We start from the raw sequence: 20,040 nt of genomic DNA, 5'->3' as shown, positions 1-20,040 counted from the left end.
TCTGGTGTGAATAATGCGGTCTACCCTAGGTTGTGAGCCCACTCAAAAGGCTTGTAGCCTGGATGGCATAAAAGGGGAAGGGAGGCATGCTGCTGCTGCTTTCTACCTGCCACGCTATGGACTGCTTCTCTTCTGCCTTGTCACCCTGTTTTGGAGCCAGCTAACTATGGACTGAAACCTTTACAATGAGCTGAAATAGCCTTTCTTCCTCCAACTTTGAGTGTCTTAGCAATGAAAAAAAGTAACTAAGACATCTAAATATTGGGAGGGTGGCACTGTTGATAAAAGTTATTTTGCTAATCATCAGAAATAGTGTATACTTTAGAGAAGAAGGCATTTCAAATTTTATTTCTCCTTTTGAAATATTATTCTCAATGCACATAGTACCTTGGAGAACATATTAATTTCTCTACCAGAACTGAACCCACCCAATACCTGAAGAGGAAAGCGGACATGAAAGATACTAAAGTCCATGTTCACATAGCATGCAGTTTCGCAGGGAATGTGCGGTGAAGACAACTGAATTACAACTACTAATCCTTGCTCTGCCCTAACATGAGATCAGAACACTCTTGAAAACTTGGTGAAGAAAGATGATCTATCCCTGTGACTATTAAGTAGTTTCTTTTATTATACAACAAAGATTTAAAGGAAAACCAATCTCTGAAAGAATGGTCTCTTTTTGGGCCATTAACATTTTTAAAAACATAAATTACTTTGATTTTTAAAAACTCTTTAAGTTAATCTGTTTTTTCCTTCTAGTAAAAAGCACTTACTTTGATAATGAATTCAACTGCTCTTGAAGGAGACTCTTTATTTCTTCATTTTCTGGATAATCACTGCAAAAATGTTTTGGAATGAATTCATTATCTCTTCATTTACAACTATGTTATTTTCTTACCAGAAAAAAAAATGTTTCAATGTAGAAATAATATGTCTGCAGCCCTTGGCGGTTACAAAGCTGGTAATAGGGGCCAGAGATTTAGCTTAGTGCCATAAGCACCTGCCTGGAAGTGCAAGGTCCTGAGTTCGATCTCCAGTACCAAAAAAAAAAAGAAAAGAAAAGCTGGCAATAGACCAAAATAGCAATAATGTACACAGGACTCACCAATCACCTTTAAGGTTTTCTTTAACTTACTGAATCAAAACAAAGAAATAGTGAACAAAGGCTCTGGTTTCCAAGAGATCGAACCCACAATAACTAAAGGAATTTGCTCTACATAGAGAACAGCCATTTGTTTCTCTAAGGAGATGCCTTCAGCAATAAACATTTCATTACATTTACAAAAAATCCTCACCCTGTGCCTACTTGCCTCCTCCACATGGCATAAGCTCAGCAGTATTTTTGGATTTAATTAGTAACCACTGGTAATTTCTGTGATTTTTTTTCCAATGTGGTATATACTGGCATTTATAAACACAAGAGACCTCTGAAGCAGACCCACTGATGCTGCATTAGGCCTGGCCCCAACTCCCTCAGCCTCCATCAGTCCTCTTCACACTTTTCCTTCATTCATGATGCACCCATGGTCAGACCATATGACAAACCACTCAGACACTATGAGCAGCCTGCAAACTCACAGCTGCTTACCAAGCCACACTTCCACAGAGGTCCCACAGTGGTAGAAATGGCTTACAGTGGTTCTAAGGTTCCATTCCTTAAAGTTCTAGGGTATAAACCATAGTTGATTTTCATGGGTATCCTTCAATACAAGTATATATGAAAGGAAAAAAAAAATCAAGCACACAAGAAAGAACTTACACGTGAGAAATGTCCAAAGAATACTGCCCATTCCAAGGCTGGTGTAGTAAGAAGGCTTTCAGAGCAAAAGAGGCCCTTGGAACAAGGAGATATGGACACCACACAGGCTCTATAAAAGAAAATACATTTTTTAAATCAAATTTTATGTAAAATGAAGCTCCAGCTATAGGCTAAGAACAGTGAATAAATCTGGTACAACTGGGAGAGTGTATTCAATGTACTCACTGCCTGGGAAACAGGATACAGCATAAAGATTCTCTGTGCTCAAGTCTGATCAGTACAGTCTCTACTCCCTTCTTCCAATTTAAATATTCTGTGTGGTATAAAACTGCTACTACTTGAATAAAACAATCAATGTAATGACTCAACAGACACCAATACAGCTTATTAAATATAATTTTATTTACTTGTATCTGTTAAACCATTTGATATCGTTGCTTTTCTGATACTAAACTAACGTGGCTCATCATCTTCAAGGTTGTCATTACAGGGATCAGGTGACATCAGATCACTGGACTTCCCAGGAATGACTTAGGAGGGTAGCCCTAGAAAAAACGGCTATCATCCTAGAGTTGGAGTCCTAGTATCCCTCTCATTCAGAGGCTGCTTTACTTAGGACACTTAGAAAACAAGACTTGCCTATTTTTCAACATGTTTCAATGCAAAGAAACAGAGGACCCAAAGGCTCCAATGCCCAGCAACTATGTTCTGACACTCTTTACTCCAACAGACTCCTAATCTTTAATGCAGTGTCAGGGCCCACTGCCTTTACAACTCAGTATCATCACCCCTCTAACTCCTGTAGAGCACTTGTTTCACAATCTTGTGAATACATAGGATTACTTAAAGTAGCTCTATTCAGTGTTGCCTTCTCTAAGTGACATACACAGATCTCAGACTATACTACACAATATCTAGTCACCAGTCCTATGGGGCTATTACAGTGAAGGAAACTAATGTTTATTTTATTTAATAGAAATAAAACACTAATATGTGATTCAGTCACCACTTTAAGTATGTTTAGAACAACCTGTCTACACAGCTATTGTTTCAATTGAAAACTATATAAAATCTAAATAGAGTTCAAATATTTTTACTGAAAATATGTCCTCTGAGTTCAGAAAACAATTCATTTTAAAATAAACATGAAATACTCACTAGATTTTTAAGACTGAGGTTTTAGAAATGTAAAATATCAGTAACTCAATCGTGATTGTATATTGAAATGATAAACTTTTGGATATACTGGCTAAAACACAATCTTTATTGTGAGTTGGGAATGACTGATACCTACAATTACAAATCATCTCATTGCAATAAACAATCAAGCTTTAATATGTTTACTATTGTGCCGTAATTCCTAGCTGCCAGGCAGTTTGAACCAACAATGGTCTTGTTGGACTGTCTTACTGGGCAGCTTTTTATGAATTTTATTAGTAAAAAGATAGATTAAAGTGACAGATACATTTGTACCACTAGTGGTATAAGCTGTTCAGTGGAACAGTCACGCATGAACTGGTTAAAGTCAGTAGGAATGTGTTACTTCTTAAACTCACATTCAAAATAGACTGAAAGGAAAAAAGAGCAGCTCTCACTCTAGAAACAAACAGCTTGTGACAAAATCCTTTCAAAAGCACCCATACCACTTAATTCCTGCTCATCCATTCTAAAACACGTGGACTTCATAGACATCTCCAGGACTCTGATGCACCCATCATCTGATGCCAAGATCACTTTATCTGATGTGCACCAGTCCACATCCAAGATCCGAAAGGTCACATTTCTCCCACTTCTTAGACTGCTTACCATCTGAACCTACAAGAACAAATTCTGTCATCACTGTCAGACAGAAAAGGAAGATGTTTATCTATCATTCTGTATTAAATGGTCATGGGAGATAGTGTCACGGTAAAGGTCCAAAGCAAATGTAGAACTGCATGCTTCTAAAAAACTACTTTCTGCGTGCAATCTGTGTTTTAAAGTCTCTACCATAGCAGTAACATTACAGAATCAACGAATCGCCTGTGGAGCTGTCACTTTTAAAACAGAAATACTATAAAAGTAAAAACTTGTAAAACAAAATGATTTGTTATAAGCAGCATTATGGACTTACACAGCTTTTTGACAGTTTTTTTTATTATGTTTGCAGTACACAACAAGTACATTTATTGTAGAGAACTGGTACATGTACATAATACTTCTTCTTCTTTTTACATCCTCTTCCCCTTCTTTCCCTGCCCTTCCCTCCAATTTTTGATCCTATTATTACAATTTTCATCTCCAAGTCAGGAAAAGGGAAAAACAAAACCAGTTTCAGTGACTATATAAAATCTAAATAGAGTTCAAATATTTTCACTGAAAATACGTCTCACCCTCACAAGGCTGGACCTACCTCTTTAGCATCCCACACTTCAGTGCCGTCATTGTACATTGCTATTAGTTTTTGGTTGCCTTTGCCAGGTGCAAAACGAATCTTCCTCACCCAACTTCTGTGTGTAGGTATTCCCCTGAGGACAAATAAAAACACAAACACTGACATTAAGCAGATGTAAACAGCAGAAACCAGTTCTGCTTCTGATAAGGTCTGAGGACAGGACCATCACTTTACATTCTGGTACAAGGGCCACAATAGACAGAGTATCTTGCCCTTTAAAATGCACTACAATAACATCCCAGAGTTTCTGTACTCGCCACTTGCAGGTAAGGGTCTACTGAAAAGGGTCTAGAACTAGGCCCAAATCCCTGCCTCAGGTGACCAGAGACTCAAGGCTGGTCTTGCCATATTTACTGGTCTTGCTTACAAATCACAATCTTCCAATGTTTTGTTTAAACAAAAATTTCATTCTGGATAAACAGTCATACCTGGATACTCTGCCTCTCAAATCCCAAAAATTCAGGTTTCCATCTATGTCTCCAAGCACTAATGTATCACCTTTCCAAGCAATGCAGGTAATACTACCCATACTTCCCTGGAAAACAACAGCAAGAACACACATAAATTTCACTACTGATAAGTCATCAGAATAGAGATATTTTTATTCAATGGTCATGACCAAATAAAAAACACTTAATAAAGTAATATATAAAGGATTTTATTTTGTTATGAATTCCAAAATATAGGTTTTATACTATATATTATAATTACATAATTTATTCCAGTGAATTCTAAAATACACCTACACTGTACATTACCTTTAATTCTGGAGAAATCAGAGATTTCAGCCTGGTAGACTGAGCTAGGTTATCTGAGCTAGATTTTTTTGAGGAAGAAATATTTTGGAAGAAAAAAAAAAAAAGGAAAGGGAAGAGTTTTTAGAGAACTGACTAACTTATCCCTTACTTCAAAAGGACAACACTCGTATCTTCTGGAAATTTCTGGAATAAAGCAAAAAAAACCTGGTTTATTAAAAGTTTATAGTTTGGCTACAGAGATGGTTGTGCAAAGAAGTTACATATAAAGCTGCAAGAATGAGATACTATTGTAATAAATCTAAAATGGAGGAAGAGATACTTTCTACATCTCTAGCAGATGCCCAGAAGGAGTGACATTGGGACCTCAACAGCCCAGGCTCTGGAGTCACATGGCCAGGGCCTGAACCTCAGCTTTACCACTTAAACTGATGTGAGGTTTGGGGAGCATTTATTTCACCTTTCCGTGGCTTGTATTTCTCATTAATAGTATAAGATAAGCTTATGAAACTTGAGTTGGTATTACTGTTGATAAACTCATAAAAGTATAGGCTATAAAGCAATGTCTGCCACACCATTGTTAGCTATTAAATAATATCACTACTCAATTACTCTTTCTATTTATTACAAAAAGTTTATTTTTTCATTTATGGGATAATATAAAAATTCGTATGGCATCTATGGTCAGGAGTAGGAAAATGTCAGTGTCTGACCATTAACAGACTAGGACTCACACCAAATATTACAAAATCTTCAATTAGCTGGTCATGCCTTCAGAGAGCTGTATCTAGTGGGGAAAAAATACCTGGCAGAAGAGACTTGGTATATCCTGACTTTAGGCATCCTCGAAAAGATGGAACCTTAACAGCTTTGTGGTACAATTACCATCCACAAAAGAACATCTATAAAAAGTAACACTCATATGTCTAATGTTCAAGTCTGAAACTTATTTGGGGGTAGCTGAGGAAACTGGCATCCTTAAAATTACCGGCTCAGATAACTTCAACTTTCAGTTTTAAATATGCAGTAATGAAAAAGCAAAGAGACAGTTACTTGTGTGTGTCACTGGGACTTTTCTGGGGCTTTACAAGAGGAACTTCCACACACAGAATGTTATGAAGCAAACTGAGATTTAAGAATTCAGTGTTACACTGAATTTGTACATCTGAACTCAAAAGAAGTTTTGCTTTCTACATATTAAAATTTCTTTCCAATTATAACTACCAAATAACAAACTTTTACATTTATATTGTTATTTTCATCCTTTCAAGATTCTGAAAATGCCTGGCAATAGTAGATACTACTATCTCAAATATGATTTATTCTTATTAAAAATTAGGGGCTGGGGATTTAGCTCAGCGGTATAAGCGCCTGTCTTGCAAGCAGGCAGTCATGAGTTCGAGCCCTGGTACCGATAAAAAACGAAAAAGACCAAAAACTAAATAAATAAATAAATAAAACAAAATTAAATCAAAACTCCAAGAGTTCTCTCACTGGTTACCTCCAATATTTTAGGGTGGAATGCCCTCAATTTTTCTATAGCTATTAATACAGTAGATTTGTTAGCCAACCTCGAAGAGAGCCTCATTAATTTCTTCTTTTTTGGTTCATGGGCCTGTCATGAGCAGTAGAGCTGATGTGGGGGATGGCCTTCCATTAAAACATTCCCTTTTTAGATGGCAATTACAAATACAGACATTTCAAAAAATCCTCTCCTACTTTTATTTAATCATTTTCTTAATCCACCTATTAACCTATTAACTGTGGTACACATGTTGATGCAAATCATTAACTACAAAACATTAGAGGGCTGGGGATATGGCTCAGAGATACAGTGCCTGCCTGGCAAGTATGAGGTCGTGAGTTAGATTTCCAAAAGTACCAAAGGGAAAAGCAAAACAAAAAGAAAAAGACCTTAGGGTTAAGAGATTTCATAAAAAAAAAAAAGATATATATGAGGTAGTAAACATTAATACTATTGTATGTACAACTTGATTCTGCTACCTGAAAATAATACCACACTGTATCTCAAATCTTTCAGGGAAATACTTGAAATGGAAAAAGGATCAATATTGAAATCAGAGAGACTAAGTTTCAAATACCATTCCATCATATAACTGAGCCTTGGAAAAGTTATTTATTTTCCCTTACTGATTATCATGGGGATAAACAGTAAATGTTTAATCAAAATAATTACAACACTATTCTCTAGGAGTAAGGGGCAAGTTTATTTAGTGATAATGTCTCTTTAAATAGTAAAACTTATTTATAATAAGGTTTTCTGAAGAAGTTTTTCAATTTAACTATGCCTTCACTGGGTACAGATGAACAAAATTCTTGATAAGCGAGATTTAACCAAGGGTTAGACTTACATCTGGTGGGATCCGAGCACTATCTTTCACTGAGTTTCCTTCGACAGTCAAATGAAAAACTTGGCCATCATTATCTGTAAATACAAAATGCTCCCGAGCAGAGATGTTCTGACTAAGTTCAGATTTACTTTCAGCCTCCTGCAATAAGCTTTGGGACAGAGAAAAATTAAATAAAGGTGTTTCTTTCCCTCAGAGTGATAACCATAATTAATTAACCTACCCATAGGACAGATGCATTCACAGGAGAGCCAAAACCATGTTGGAAAGCCTGAAATGAGTCCTGCCCTGCTAATAATGTAAAAGTATAAATCACCCCTAAACAATCATAATGGGAGGGAGTTTACCTGGTATTGGCGGGGCGGGGGTTTGATGTAAATTTAACACAAGCTATTTTTGCTGCAGAACTCAACACAAAGGGGAATCACATTGATCTACTGTTGTGGCTGGAGCTTTTTTTTTTTTTTTTTTTTTAATCGGTACCGGGGATCGAACTCATGACTACCTGCTTGCAAGGCAGGCGCTTATGCTGCTGAGCTAAATCTCCAGCCCTGCTTTTTATTTGTTTATGGTATGGCTGGGGATGGTACATAAATTTAGTTTCCAATACATCTTCTCTGGTGTGCACCAGTGATAGTATGATCTTTGTTTATCCTACGTTCATTTGTGTTTCAGAAGCTGAAGTAAATGGGCATTTAACTGATCATGTTCACTGACAGATGCTAATAAATGGATAGTATTGCATATGTGACTGAGTACACCAAGTGTTAGTGTTATGGATTAAGAACTGGTGGTCAACTTAATGCCAGCTGGATTACATCAGCATGGCATTGAGCGAAGATGCTCCACCTGAGGAAAGTTGCCAGGATAAATAGGTGGAGAAGAAGGGAGGTGTTGAGGGGTTGAGGCATTAAGGAGGCATTGTGGGTTCTCCTGGAGAAGCTCTGGTCCTCACATCGAGCATTGCTTCCTGGCTCCAGAGGGGAAGACATGTGCTGCTTGGTCTCCAGGATGAACTCGTCACGCTGCTTCCTGGCATGTACCCGACTGTGCTTGTCAGAGGAGGAGCTCAGGGCCTCCGTGTCACTGAGGACAGCTGTGGTGCCTTTCAGGATAGTCCTGGTCTTTGTGAGTGTGACTTCTCGGCTCCAGTGTAGAACCCTCATCCCACTAGCACAGCTCCTTCATTCTGCTAGCACAGACTTTCTGGCTTCCACCGCTGAACCTTGGGTCTTCCCACCAGGGATCCATAAAAGAGAGTGGCATGAGTCCTTCTTGTGGGTTCTGGACCTCCAGTTGGACTCGTGGGAGGCATTGTCCTGAGCTCTGGGTTTTTATCTGGACTCATGTGGGACATTGCTGTGGGGTTTAGGCTCTTGACTAAATAATCTATGTTTTTGGTGTTGCAGATAGATTTCCTGCATTTTCCTGTGTTAACTTTCGGTGACCATTATAAAAATATCATAAACTCCATGTCTAATCCTAATTGTTCTCTGTGTACAACCCCTGACTACAACACCAAGCAATACAACAAACTTCAAGAGTTTGGGTATGTACTGAAACGTGAAACAAAGTACTGCATGTTCAGAGCAGTGTCTTCCTTTCTAAAGAGGATGCCTTTGGATGGCACATGTCAAATTCTCAGCTACGACATACTGGCAGGAACAGCAAACTCTACCTGATCACAGATGACTCAACAATACTCAGTTCTGTGTCAGAGACAACAGTCTGGCGGGCCATGGCCTCTCGGGTAGCAAGCTGTTTCTTCCTCAGGCTCTTCAAATTGTGAGATGGTGACCACTCCTGTGAAGCAAAGACAGAAAAACCTAGAAGTGATAAGTTTCCTTCTCTATTTTCCTTCCAGAACAGAAGGACACATTCACCACTGCAGCTATTGCTCACATGAATTTTTTAGATTTTACCTATGTACTGAAATGCTGAATAACTTTAGTTAAACCTTAAGGTAAAAAAGAAAATTAGTGGAAAGCTTACAAGAGGAAGTTCTGATGCTTTCTTTTTCACAAACTGAAAAAGAATTAATTCAATTACATCTCCTATTCCCCACTTTATTGTCTAGTTCTTACCTGTACAGGGCAAGAGAATCATGCTCCTCAAATTAGGAAGCGTTATCAGGGATAGATCCATCCCAAACCATTTGTTTTATTTATTCTTTTATAATCACATTTATCCCAATGTATATAATCCATTGTTGGACTAATAATACACCCAGATTCTTCTGAACGCAATCATGACAAATGACACTGCAGTGAAAATCCTTGCAGACATTCCTTTGTGGCCCAGAGGCTCAGCAGCTGTAGCACAATGTCTGTGTTTGCCTGAATCCTCAGTGCAGAAGGGTTCCCTGCCTTATATTTACCCACCCTTAATGCTATCTGCCTTTCCAAGTTTTGTTAGTCTAAAAAACATATGATGCTTACTTTACTTTGCACAACTCTTAAAACTGGTGAGTTAAACATTTTATGTGTTAGCCTTTCAGGCTTCTTTGCTGTTCACTATGTTCACATCGTTTGTTCATTTTCCCATTAGTGATCCTGTTTTTTCACTATTATGCTGAGGGAGTGCCTTGTTATTCTTTAGATATTGGAAGACTTATATGACAACAGCACCCTTCACCAAACATAAATCATCAATTGTGATATAATCTATTTTTTTTCTTAGTTTGAGCTTCTAACATCCATTTTTGCACTCAGGTCACAGAGAATATTCTCTTAAATTATATTATTAAGTTACATTAAATTTCATAGCTTTCTTTTTACATTTAGGTCTTCAACCTTGTGAAAATTTTCTTTTGTAAGTGGTATTAGACACAGTACTTTTTTCCATAAGGTGAGACAATTCCCACAATACTGTCTGCTGAACAGTCTATTCCACAGATTTGTGTATTTACTTTCTAAATATCCATGATCTGTTTTATGAACTCTTTATTATATTAGTCCGTTTTCTACTTTTGCATCAATACAACACTAGTATTATTTCAAGTTTGTAATGTTTTAGTATCAGTAGTGTAAGTCAGCCCAACTCACCTGCACCTAACACCTTTGTTCCTCTTTACTCTTTTATACACATTTTAGAATATGTTTATGACATTCTCAAAGTATCCAAATAAAAGTTTAGCAAGAATTGCACTAATATTAAATTGACCTAACAGTTATCTCCATTTATTTAGATTACCTTCTTTGAATACATATTTTTAATAAGAAAACACATGACAGTAAGGATATCATTTTAAGAAAAGACAATTTTTAAAGAAAAACAGTCACCACATACATATGTAATTGGATAATCTTCTTCTCAAACTATAACTTACCAAAGCAGTTATTGTAGGAAAGTTTTTGGACATTTCTCTAAGAAGAGTACAAGTCCTAACATCCCATAATTCCAGGGGTTTATCTCTGAAAACAACTGCTAAATACTGTCTAAAATAAACAAAAAATAGAAATAAAATTACTAAATAAGATGTGTTTTGAAAAATTTTATCAAAAGTTAGTACACATAAAAGGCTCAGCAAATTAAAAAAACTCAGATGACACATTCCAAGCACAGACAACCTAAACTACCATTCAGGTTCCATGATTAATAGTCGTCATAAGCATGTAAAGCTCTTAGATAAGCTTTGAAAGCATGTACAATCTCAAATCTGATGAGAAGACTGCTCCAAAGAGTGGCATGGGTTCCGATCCTGGTTCCACAACTCACTTTAACCTTCTGGAACTTCAGTTTCTCCTACCTGACATGGAAATACTACATCTATATCAATAAAGTAGTATGCAGATTATGGTAACAATTAAATAAAAAACAGGCAAACGTCCTATTATCCTACCTAAGTATGCAACAAATGCAAATGTTTTACTCACTGTTTGTCAAGCCTAGAAGTACATAATGAAACAATAAATGCAATTCAAGGAAGGTGAATTGAACACTGATACCTCAAGTAACCAGTGAGGAATTAAAACAACATTCACAAACTTTAGCTAACAGGAAAGAAACAATAGTGTGGGAAGATTCCAGGATGCAATGTATTAAAGGATTTAGATTCACTTAGGACAATGATGTCACTTGATAATAATGGGACTTCAGAAAAATTGTGTAACCTTTTTGAGGTTTATTCTATGTTTAAAATGAAATGCCAGCCATGTCTTCCTTAAAGAATTAAAGATCCTTTAAGGGATAAGAACAACATACACCAAGACAGATTATACAAGCATAATATGTAAGACTGTTTATTATATCTCATATAAAGGCATCTATCTACAAGCAAAATATCTTAAATGCTATATAAAGATTCACTGTGAAAGAGAAGGTCGGTTCTGACAACAGGGAAATGAAATTTCAGACAGAATTACAAATGTGTCAATGACAAAAGACAGGAAAGGACACAATATATTGGGGACTAGGCTTCCTTAAATGCACAGATTGTGGAAATAACCATAAAATAGAATATAAAGTTGGATCACATTATAAAGACCTTAAATGCTATGCTAGGTATTGCATGGCTTTATTTCACAGAAAAAAATGAATTGTGCTAAAAGTTTTGAAGCAGGGGAAACTGAGATCAGTTGTTTTAGATATATGAATTGTGCAAGAATGTGCAGAGTTGAGACTGAAAACAGAAGAGAATGGAGTCTCAGACTTCAGAGAACTCTTGTTAATGTGAATTACAGCAAACAAATTAATAAACTAAAAAGCTTTATTAATCTTTTAAAACTAAAACAAAACATAATAGAAGTAGCAAGATGCTAAATTTAAATACAAGTCATAGTTATACTACATCAATAATTTAGTCACTTCTATGAGAAGTCTGAGATTATCAGACTAAAAATAAAAATAAGCCCCACTTATATGCTGTCCAAAACAAATCAACTTCATAAAGATACAAGATTACAACTACAAAGATGGAAAAATATATATGCTGCAAGTCCATAAGAAAGCTGAGGTGACTATACTAATATCAGACAAATCAGACATTTTCAAAGAATAGTAATAAAGAAGATATTTCACAATAGTAAAAAAAAAAATAAACTGAAAGGACATAACAATTCTAAAAATGTAAGGACCTAATAATATAGTTTTAAAATACCTAGAGCAAGAACTAGAGTTTTTCAAAAGCAAAGTATATAAATTAACAATCAAAGTCAGATATTAAAACATTCATCTCTCAGTAACTCATAGAAGATAGGCAGAAAATCAATATTTTTACAGAACACTCCAGTAACAATGTCAATCAAATAGAACTGACAGTTACAGAATATTCTAATCAACACCAGTAGAATACACAACCTGTCACAAGAACATTCACTAAATATTCTAGGTCAAAAAAAATTACATGAAATTTTAAAAAGACTGAACTAATGTAAAATATACTCCCTAGTCACAACAAAAACTAGAAAATAACAGAAAAATGTATCTGGAAGACAACCAAAACATTTTTAAAAACACACTTACAAATACTCTGAAGAAATATTAAAATATTGTGAGGTATAATGAAAACTCCATATCAAAAATCATAGGTTACAGGACAAATATTGCTTCTACAGCATTAAATGTTTATACTAAATTTCCAGGATTTAATATCCTGGAACAAAGTAATACATCAGCTCTCACCACTCATATTTAACATTTACCAGACATTACACTTAGTGTAGCAAAGCAAGAAATAAAGGGCATACATATACAAAAGAAAGATGGAAAAGTAATTTCACTCGAGTTAACAAGATTGTCTATAGAGAAATTCTTAAGGAAATCTACAAAATTACTATTAGAATAATAATTAAAATTCACATGGTTACAAGGTATAAGAGCAGTACCAAAAAGTAACTACATTCAGTATACAAATAATGAATAATTAGAAACTTGAAACTGAAAAAAGAAAAAAATCCATTTTTAATAGCATCAAAGAAAATACACAAAAATATGATTGTTATGGTTTATATCTAGATATCCCCTCAATGCTTCATGCAATCATAGGAGGGACTTCTTCAGAGGTGGCTGGATCTAGAGTGTGTGATGGTGGGATTAAGGGTATGTGATTACTAAATTAGTCCACTGATTGGTTTGGCATAGTTCTGGGTAGGACTAAAAGTACCTCACCCTGGATATAAGTGCAATCCACCCTAAGGGCAGGTAGCCTGATAAGATATAAAGAACAGGAAAGGGTCACTGCTCACCACTTGTAGGATCCTGCCTTCTGCCTGCCATGAACTATTTCTCTTCTACCATGTCACTCTGCCTCAGAGCCAGCTGACTATAGCCTGAAACCTCTATAAACTGTAAGCCAAAACATAGCTTTCTTCTTTTAACTTTGGGTGTTGGGTATTTTGTCTGAGCAACAAGAAAAGGAACTAAGCCTGTCATTGAGACATATATACATAAAGCTATAAAATATTGCTAAAACAAATTAAAGAAGACTTAAATGAATGGAGAATACAGTCGTTTATGAACTGCAAAATCTGTCAGAATGTCAATTTTTTTCTACTCTGATATGTGGACTCAGTGCAGTCTCTCTTTTCTTTCTTTTTGGTTTGTTTAGTACTGAGATCATGCTACATTTTGAATTTTAATTTAAAATTTTTTGAGACAATCTTACTAAATCGATAAGTTGCCCAAGTTGGACTTGAACTTGCACAATCTTCCTCAATCAAAGCTCTAGCAAGACCTTTTGGCAAAACTGATATGTTGATGCAAAAATTTATATGGAAATATAAAGACCCTTGAACTCATGACTGCACGCTTGCAAGGCAGACACTTATGCCGTTGAGCTAAATCCCCAGCCCCAAGCCGAAATAATTTTGAAAAATTATTAGGAACCTTATTCTTTCTTTCTTCTTTTGTTTACTTTGTTTCAGCTTCTATTTTTAAGAATCTTACTTTACATGTGTTTTCCTTCAGAACAAAAATTCAAAAAATTTCTGGAATTATAAGACTAAATTATAAATAAGAAAGACGAGTTAATTTCACTCAGCAGCCCCATGGTTAGTGGAAGTAAAGAGAATTTTGTAAGGTAATTTTTTTAAAGTAAGTAAGAAGTACTTTTATCAATACAGCTTTCACAGAACAAATTAGTTTGTTGGTTTTGCCAATCTTATGACATGCCAAGAGTCTCCTCTATTTTTAGAAGCAAGGCAAGTGATAGCAATTTAATTTTGTAGTTAGTTTTAATGTTGCTGCACATCATTTGCTATTACTATGAAACTGTTTATGTATTTTAGCATATTCCCATTGTCTTACTTTTGTTTTTAAGTCATGAGATTCCATTATGGTAACATCACAGATTTCTTTAGGTTGACACTTACTTCAAATGCGATACTTTAATCATTTCGATGGGTGATTCATCATTGCCTCGTTCACCACGAAAAGCAATGCTCCTACCTTTAATTGCAAATATTAAAGAAAATACGAAAAAACACATAAGAAACAAGAAGCCATATCAATGTAATTTGATCAGTCTTATTCTTTAGCTCCTATTCACTATTACATTTGCTTCTAAGCTATTTGTGATAATTAAAAGAAAAAAATTCTCAAAGTACTGTAAGTTAATAATAAATTTCATATATTTTAATGTTTTTAATAGTTTCTTAAATTCTATAACTCAGTTTTAGAAATTTAGATATTATTTCCTAAATTTTAAAGTTTCTAATGTAGTATAGCAATTACCCACTGTAAATATACTGCTTGTGTATTTAAAAGAATATAAAACATTTCCCTATTTTCAAACACTAAGCAGGTAGAAAAAACTCTTGATACAGATACTTAGGATTTCCTGGATCCTGTGCCAAACACTACCTAAGGTATTTACAACATGTTCCTACCAAAATGCCTCTATAAGCTCACCTTAGGGAACAAAGACTGTAATGCTTACACATGCTGTACAAGAATTAGTTCCCGCCAAAAAGAAGCAAAATGTTTTTCTATAAATCAAAAGATAAATTCTACCTTATATCTGAACAAATATATTTTAATATTTTTTTCTTAGGTTTTAATCAAATTGAATACAAGAATATATTCAGTTCAAAGATAACTAAATACCTTTCTGCTAAATGCCATCAAGTAGAATTCACTATTTGTTATATTATTTGAAATTGTCAACCTTTTATATTTCCGAGTTCTTTATTTTGAAACTTATTGGGTTATAAATTTTAGATAATTCTGAAGAAGTTGTTTTTCTGGAATGTTTTCTGTTGAGGCCTTCAAACTCCTTAATTAAGTTTCCATATTTAGTTTGCTAAAGAATATCAAGTGCTCTAAATTTGAACATTTAAAAATCACACTTAATCTATAAGGCTTTTAAGGTTTCCTACAAAGGCCCAAACTTTAAACAGAGAATCTAAAAGTCTAACTACAAAAAATTATTTTAATCTTTATCTTCTGATTGCCAGGTATGTGGCACATGCCTATAATCCCAGCATTTGGGAAGCTGAGTAAGGAGAATCATGTGAGATTGAGGCCAGCCTGGACTACATAAGCAAGTTCAAAGCCAGTCTGGATTATATGGTGAGATTCTGTCTCAAAATTTAAAAAAAATTATCTTTTGCTTATATATAACAATGTACTTAAGGTACACTGAGTTATCGTATTTTTTATGCATCTATCTGTTCAAGCTAATGTCATCCATTTTACCACATAACTGTGTTAACAGTATTTCCACAGGAACAGGGATAAAGGATAACACCTTTCTAGGGCATTATTACAGACAAAAGAATGGATCTATAAATGTAGGATACAAGAAAAGATTCCAAGGTGAAAGAAAGTACTTGGAACACCTTTATAAACAGCAGAATATATGACAAAACTATTGTGAATCTTTTAATGGTCTAAATACACAAACCTGTTGGAAGATCAACCAGCTGTAGTTCATTTCTCACTAAACCCATATTGTTTGGTGTTGAGGTAGCAAAAGAAAGAAAACCTGTCAAACTTGTCCATTCGATACCCCTGGAAAATAAAAAAAAAATTAACTTAATAACTTTTTTGTTGGAAAAGTTTATTTTACTTTATTATTTGTGGTAGCTGGGGAATGAACTTATGAGCTTGTACTTACCAGGCAGGCATTGTACCACTGAGCTATATCCCCAGCTCTGGAAAAGTATATTTTAAAAATAAGGTTTTCTTAAAACCTAATTTTATTACACACTTCAAAATAGTACCTCCATTGAAACTGTATTACCACATATTTTTGACACACATACACAATTATTTCTAATTACAATACTTACTAATGTATGATAAAATAGTGCAGTTATCAGGATTCATACTATCATTATAATGACAATTAAAATTTGTTCAGGGAAAGTCACATCACAGCAATTTGCATGAATTCACCCTTGAGGAAAGAGAAATTCTTAAAGCAAAGAATACGAACACAGCAGTTACATCCGGAAATAGATCAAAGTTCCAATGGGTATCAATCAGAGAACTACCCATGAACTGAAAGCCCTGAGAGTCCCATTGATGAAGGATGTGAAAAAGGCAATGATATGTTTTTTTTTTTTCTCCACTAACTAAACTTGACAGTGCATACCAACACAATGTGCAAGAATGCAAAAAAGTGAAAAGTGCACAGGATAACAAATAGATTCTGCAGAGTCACAAGTGCTGCTTACATGGAGTAGAGGTGTTCTGAGAGGGAAGGTTAAACCTCAGTTCTATTAGATGCAGTTGCTCGTCAGAATTTATAGGATACCATGTATTGTCATTGTCTGCTCTACAATATAAGGGCTGAGCTATGAAGTGATGGCAGACGTTTCATGGCTTAAATTTCTAAGCCTAAAATATTTACTATTACTTCCTTTACAGAAAATGTTTACTGATCCCTGATCTAATTTCTCCATTTTTGCACTGATCTGCATATACCTACTACACTTAATATACAGGACTGCATCTCTAATTTGCCCAAGCATGTAGAATGGATTTGTTATCATATTTAAACTCTCTATGTGGCTTTCAAAGCCATCCAGTCATTTGCTTTGCCCTGTCTGACTGAGCTCACCTGCCAGTAATCTGAACTTTGCTATTTTAAATCAAAGAATCTTCCTCATTGGTCCTTGTATACACTCCTGCATCTCTTTTGGCTGAGAGACAAAGATAATCCAAAGAGAATTAAAAACACTATTTTCAACAGAAGGCAATTGCTGTAGTAACCTAGGATCAAGAGACTTGAAACATAAAGTTACGATGAGACATAGTCTAATGGCTGCTTAAAACTAGGTTCTCTAGGTCAGCAGTCTCCAACTTTTTCTGGAAGACAATTTTTCTATGGATGGGGTTGAGTGAGTGGAAGGAGTGAAGAAGTATGGTTTCCGGATGATTCAAAGGCATGGGCATCTCTCCTGCATCATAATTCACAGTAGGAATTGTGCTCCTATCAGAATCTAACACTGATGCTGATCTCACAGGAGAAAAAGCTAAGTGGTAACACAAGCAGTGGACAATATCTGTAAATATAATTCCTCCCTAATGGGATGCTCACCTACTGTGTGACCTGGCTCCTACCAGCTCTACATAATGTCTATACTTTGACTTCTCTCCTCCCTCTTCAAGTATTACTGGAGTTAGGTCCTGGCTATAGCACTAACTAGTTATAGAATCATGACATCTCAGTTTCCTCACTTGTGATGCAGGACAAATGGTGCAAACAGAAAGACTGGCCCTAATGTAAGTGCTATAGATACATACTAGTAATTACTATCATTGTATTATTTATATTTCAAGAGCTAATTCAAGTCTTATTTTCTTCATTAGCCTTCCTGACTCACTAAACTCAAATCACATCCACAATGAATATCATAAAATTTGCTTAATTATTCACTAGAAAAGCTCTTCCATCTCTTATTTCTTTTTTGCTTTCCATAACAGGTAATAGTAACTACTAATCTTTTTAGTTAAAGTGAACAACAGAATAGCAGTCATTTGGAGAATATTCTAATCTTCAAAAGCCTTGTACAGTCAGCTCTGCCTGTTCACAGAAACCCTAAGATTCATCCTTCAAGTGTTGTTAGTCATAATATCAGAAATTAGCAGGTCTGGAGACAGGCAGCTTTCTAACCACTAGCTATAGATAAAATCCACCCAAGCTTGTAGTTTCAAGAGATTGAAACATTGTCTGAATGAGTTAATAAGGGCCTGTAAAAAGTTCAGACTATATATGAGAAGTTAAAAATAAATCCTTAAGGTCACAAAGCAAATTGAAGACATCCACATACTGAGTAAACAGGGATCTACTTCTCTCTGAAGGAGGTAAACATAGCCCATTTTATTTATACAACAATGATTTCAGAAGAAGGAATGGATTACTTAAAGCACCCACTTAATCATGTATAGTAAACATAACCTGAGATCTCATTCAGTACAACTGCCATTTTGGCCCTTTGCAACCTTCATGCCTGAACGTGTATTTTTCTCTCTCTCTGAAAAATCTATCAGTTTTTCAATAAACTATATCTGTACTCTAGACAATGGCCTACATGACTTATCTAAAATCTTCCGTCAAAGACACAAAGAATTGAGGTGTCTTGCCAGTTCCTTGAAATGTTAAGACCTGGACCTGTTAGGATCTTTTTCGCTGCTGACATTGTTGCTTGAAATCCAAATTAACTAACTGGCATCACTATTCTAGACACTAGGAATTCTTCCCTTAGTATTTTCAAAAATGCACCTATTAAGCATCAAATATAGGCTCGTGATTTTTTAAAATGTATGCATAAATGAGTCCTTCCGAACCTTGCATTGTAGCAGAGAAGAGACATTATGGAAATGCATTCTGTATTTATGAGAAAACACAATTCCAGAGTTCAAAAGGAGCTGCTTGAGTCTCTTATAATCTGGTCTCAAGAGGTAGGCAGGGCTTCCTAGAGAAACTATTAGAGCTGAGACTCAAAGGGCAAATCGAGTTTGACTCTAGGCCTGTATTACTGAGACAACACAACAAATAACTGAAAAACATTGTTAGACTGCACTCTCTGAAGGGAGATAGGCACTATGTCACACCTCCCGAGGCATGTGACAGCACTCAGGAATTTTCTTAGATTAAACGAATGATGTTCGAGAAAAGCCTAGCACTCCTCCTTGTGTCATACATATTCACAGAATGTGTTCTCTATATAAGACGTCCCAGAGTACAGGATGTAACAGAACATGAGGTAGCTGCTTATGTTCTATAACCTGCAGTATACGCATGTTGCCTTTGAATGGATGACAGCAGCAGCTTCAAGAGCCCATTCCTAATGAAAATAAAAATCAAGTTGGACTTCAAAGTGGGGTTAGACACAGAGGGGATTATTACTCAGAAGAATGAAAATTCTTGTCAAACACAGCTGAGCTCTATTGCCCTCAGGATTAGAATAGTATCATCTGCATTTAACTATGTCTCGAGGGCTCTGAAAGTCTAAGAGCAGCAGCTCATTTTCTGTTCTAGGATTTTTTACTGTATCAGATTCCTAACCACTGAACACATAATGTTTGAATTTATCAGCAGGTTTCTGGGGCCTTGACTCCTACGGGTTCCTACATTTGACCACCTACTGAGTATGCTATAGAGGCCTCTTCTCAACATGGACAGCTAGCGGGGACCCACACTTCTGAAAGACTTAAAGTTTTAAGATTCTTCTGCAAACTTACAGACAGACAAAAAGATCATTTTACTTTCTACAAATAATTTAATCAAACAATGCTGAATCAATCAACATTTTACTATCCATATAAAATACT

The 20,040-nt window shown here is 35.5% G+C and overlaps 1 protein-coding gene across 2 annotated transcripts in view; it reads right to left on the bottom strand.

The window, feature by feature from the left end:
• The window catches only part of Wdr11 (WD repeat domain 11), a 48,802-nt gene that overhangs the window by 7,085 nt on the left and 21,677 nt on the right, over window positions 1-20,040 (bottom strand). For both annotated transcript variants that reach the window (XM_003479630.5, XM_023561419.2), the window contains exons 12-21: window positions 16,163-16,269; window positions 14,631-14,706; window positions 10,649-10,757; window positions 8,999-9,123; window positions 7,324-7,471; window positions 4,625-4,731; window positions 4,155-4,269; window positions 3,406-3,577; window positions 1,763-1,871; window positions 777-839 (exon numbers count right to left, since the gene is read on the bottom strand). In XM_003479630.5, the coding sequence (XP_003479678.2) occupies window positions 777-839; window positions 1,763-1,871; window positions 3,406-3,577; window positions 4,155-4,269; window positions 4,625-4,731; window positions 7,324-7,471; window positions 8,999-9,123; window positions 10,649-10,757; window positions 14,631-14,706; window positions 16,163-16,269 (1,131 nt within the window). The remainder of the gene's footprint in view (window positions 1-776; window positions 840-1,762; window positions 1,872-3,405; window positions 3,578-4,154; window positions 4,270-4,624; window positions 4,732-7,323; window positions 7,472-8,998; window positions 9,124-10,648; window positions 10,758-14,630; window positions 14,707-16,162; window positions 16,270-20,040) is intronic.

Source organism: Cavia porcellus, unplaced genomic scaffold (assembly GCF_034190915.1).
Source record: "Cavia porcellus strain 051 isolate PalLab524CR breed Dunkin Hartley unplaced genomic scaffold, mCavPor4.1 scaffold_2, whole genome shotgun sequence".
NCBI lineage: Eukaryota > Metazoa > Chordata > Mammalia > Rodentia > Caviidae > Cavia > Cavia porcellus.
The sequence above is the reverse complement of the archived record's forward strand: the minus strand, read 5'-3'. Positions and strand labels throughout refer to the sequence as shown.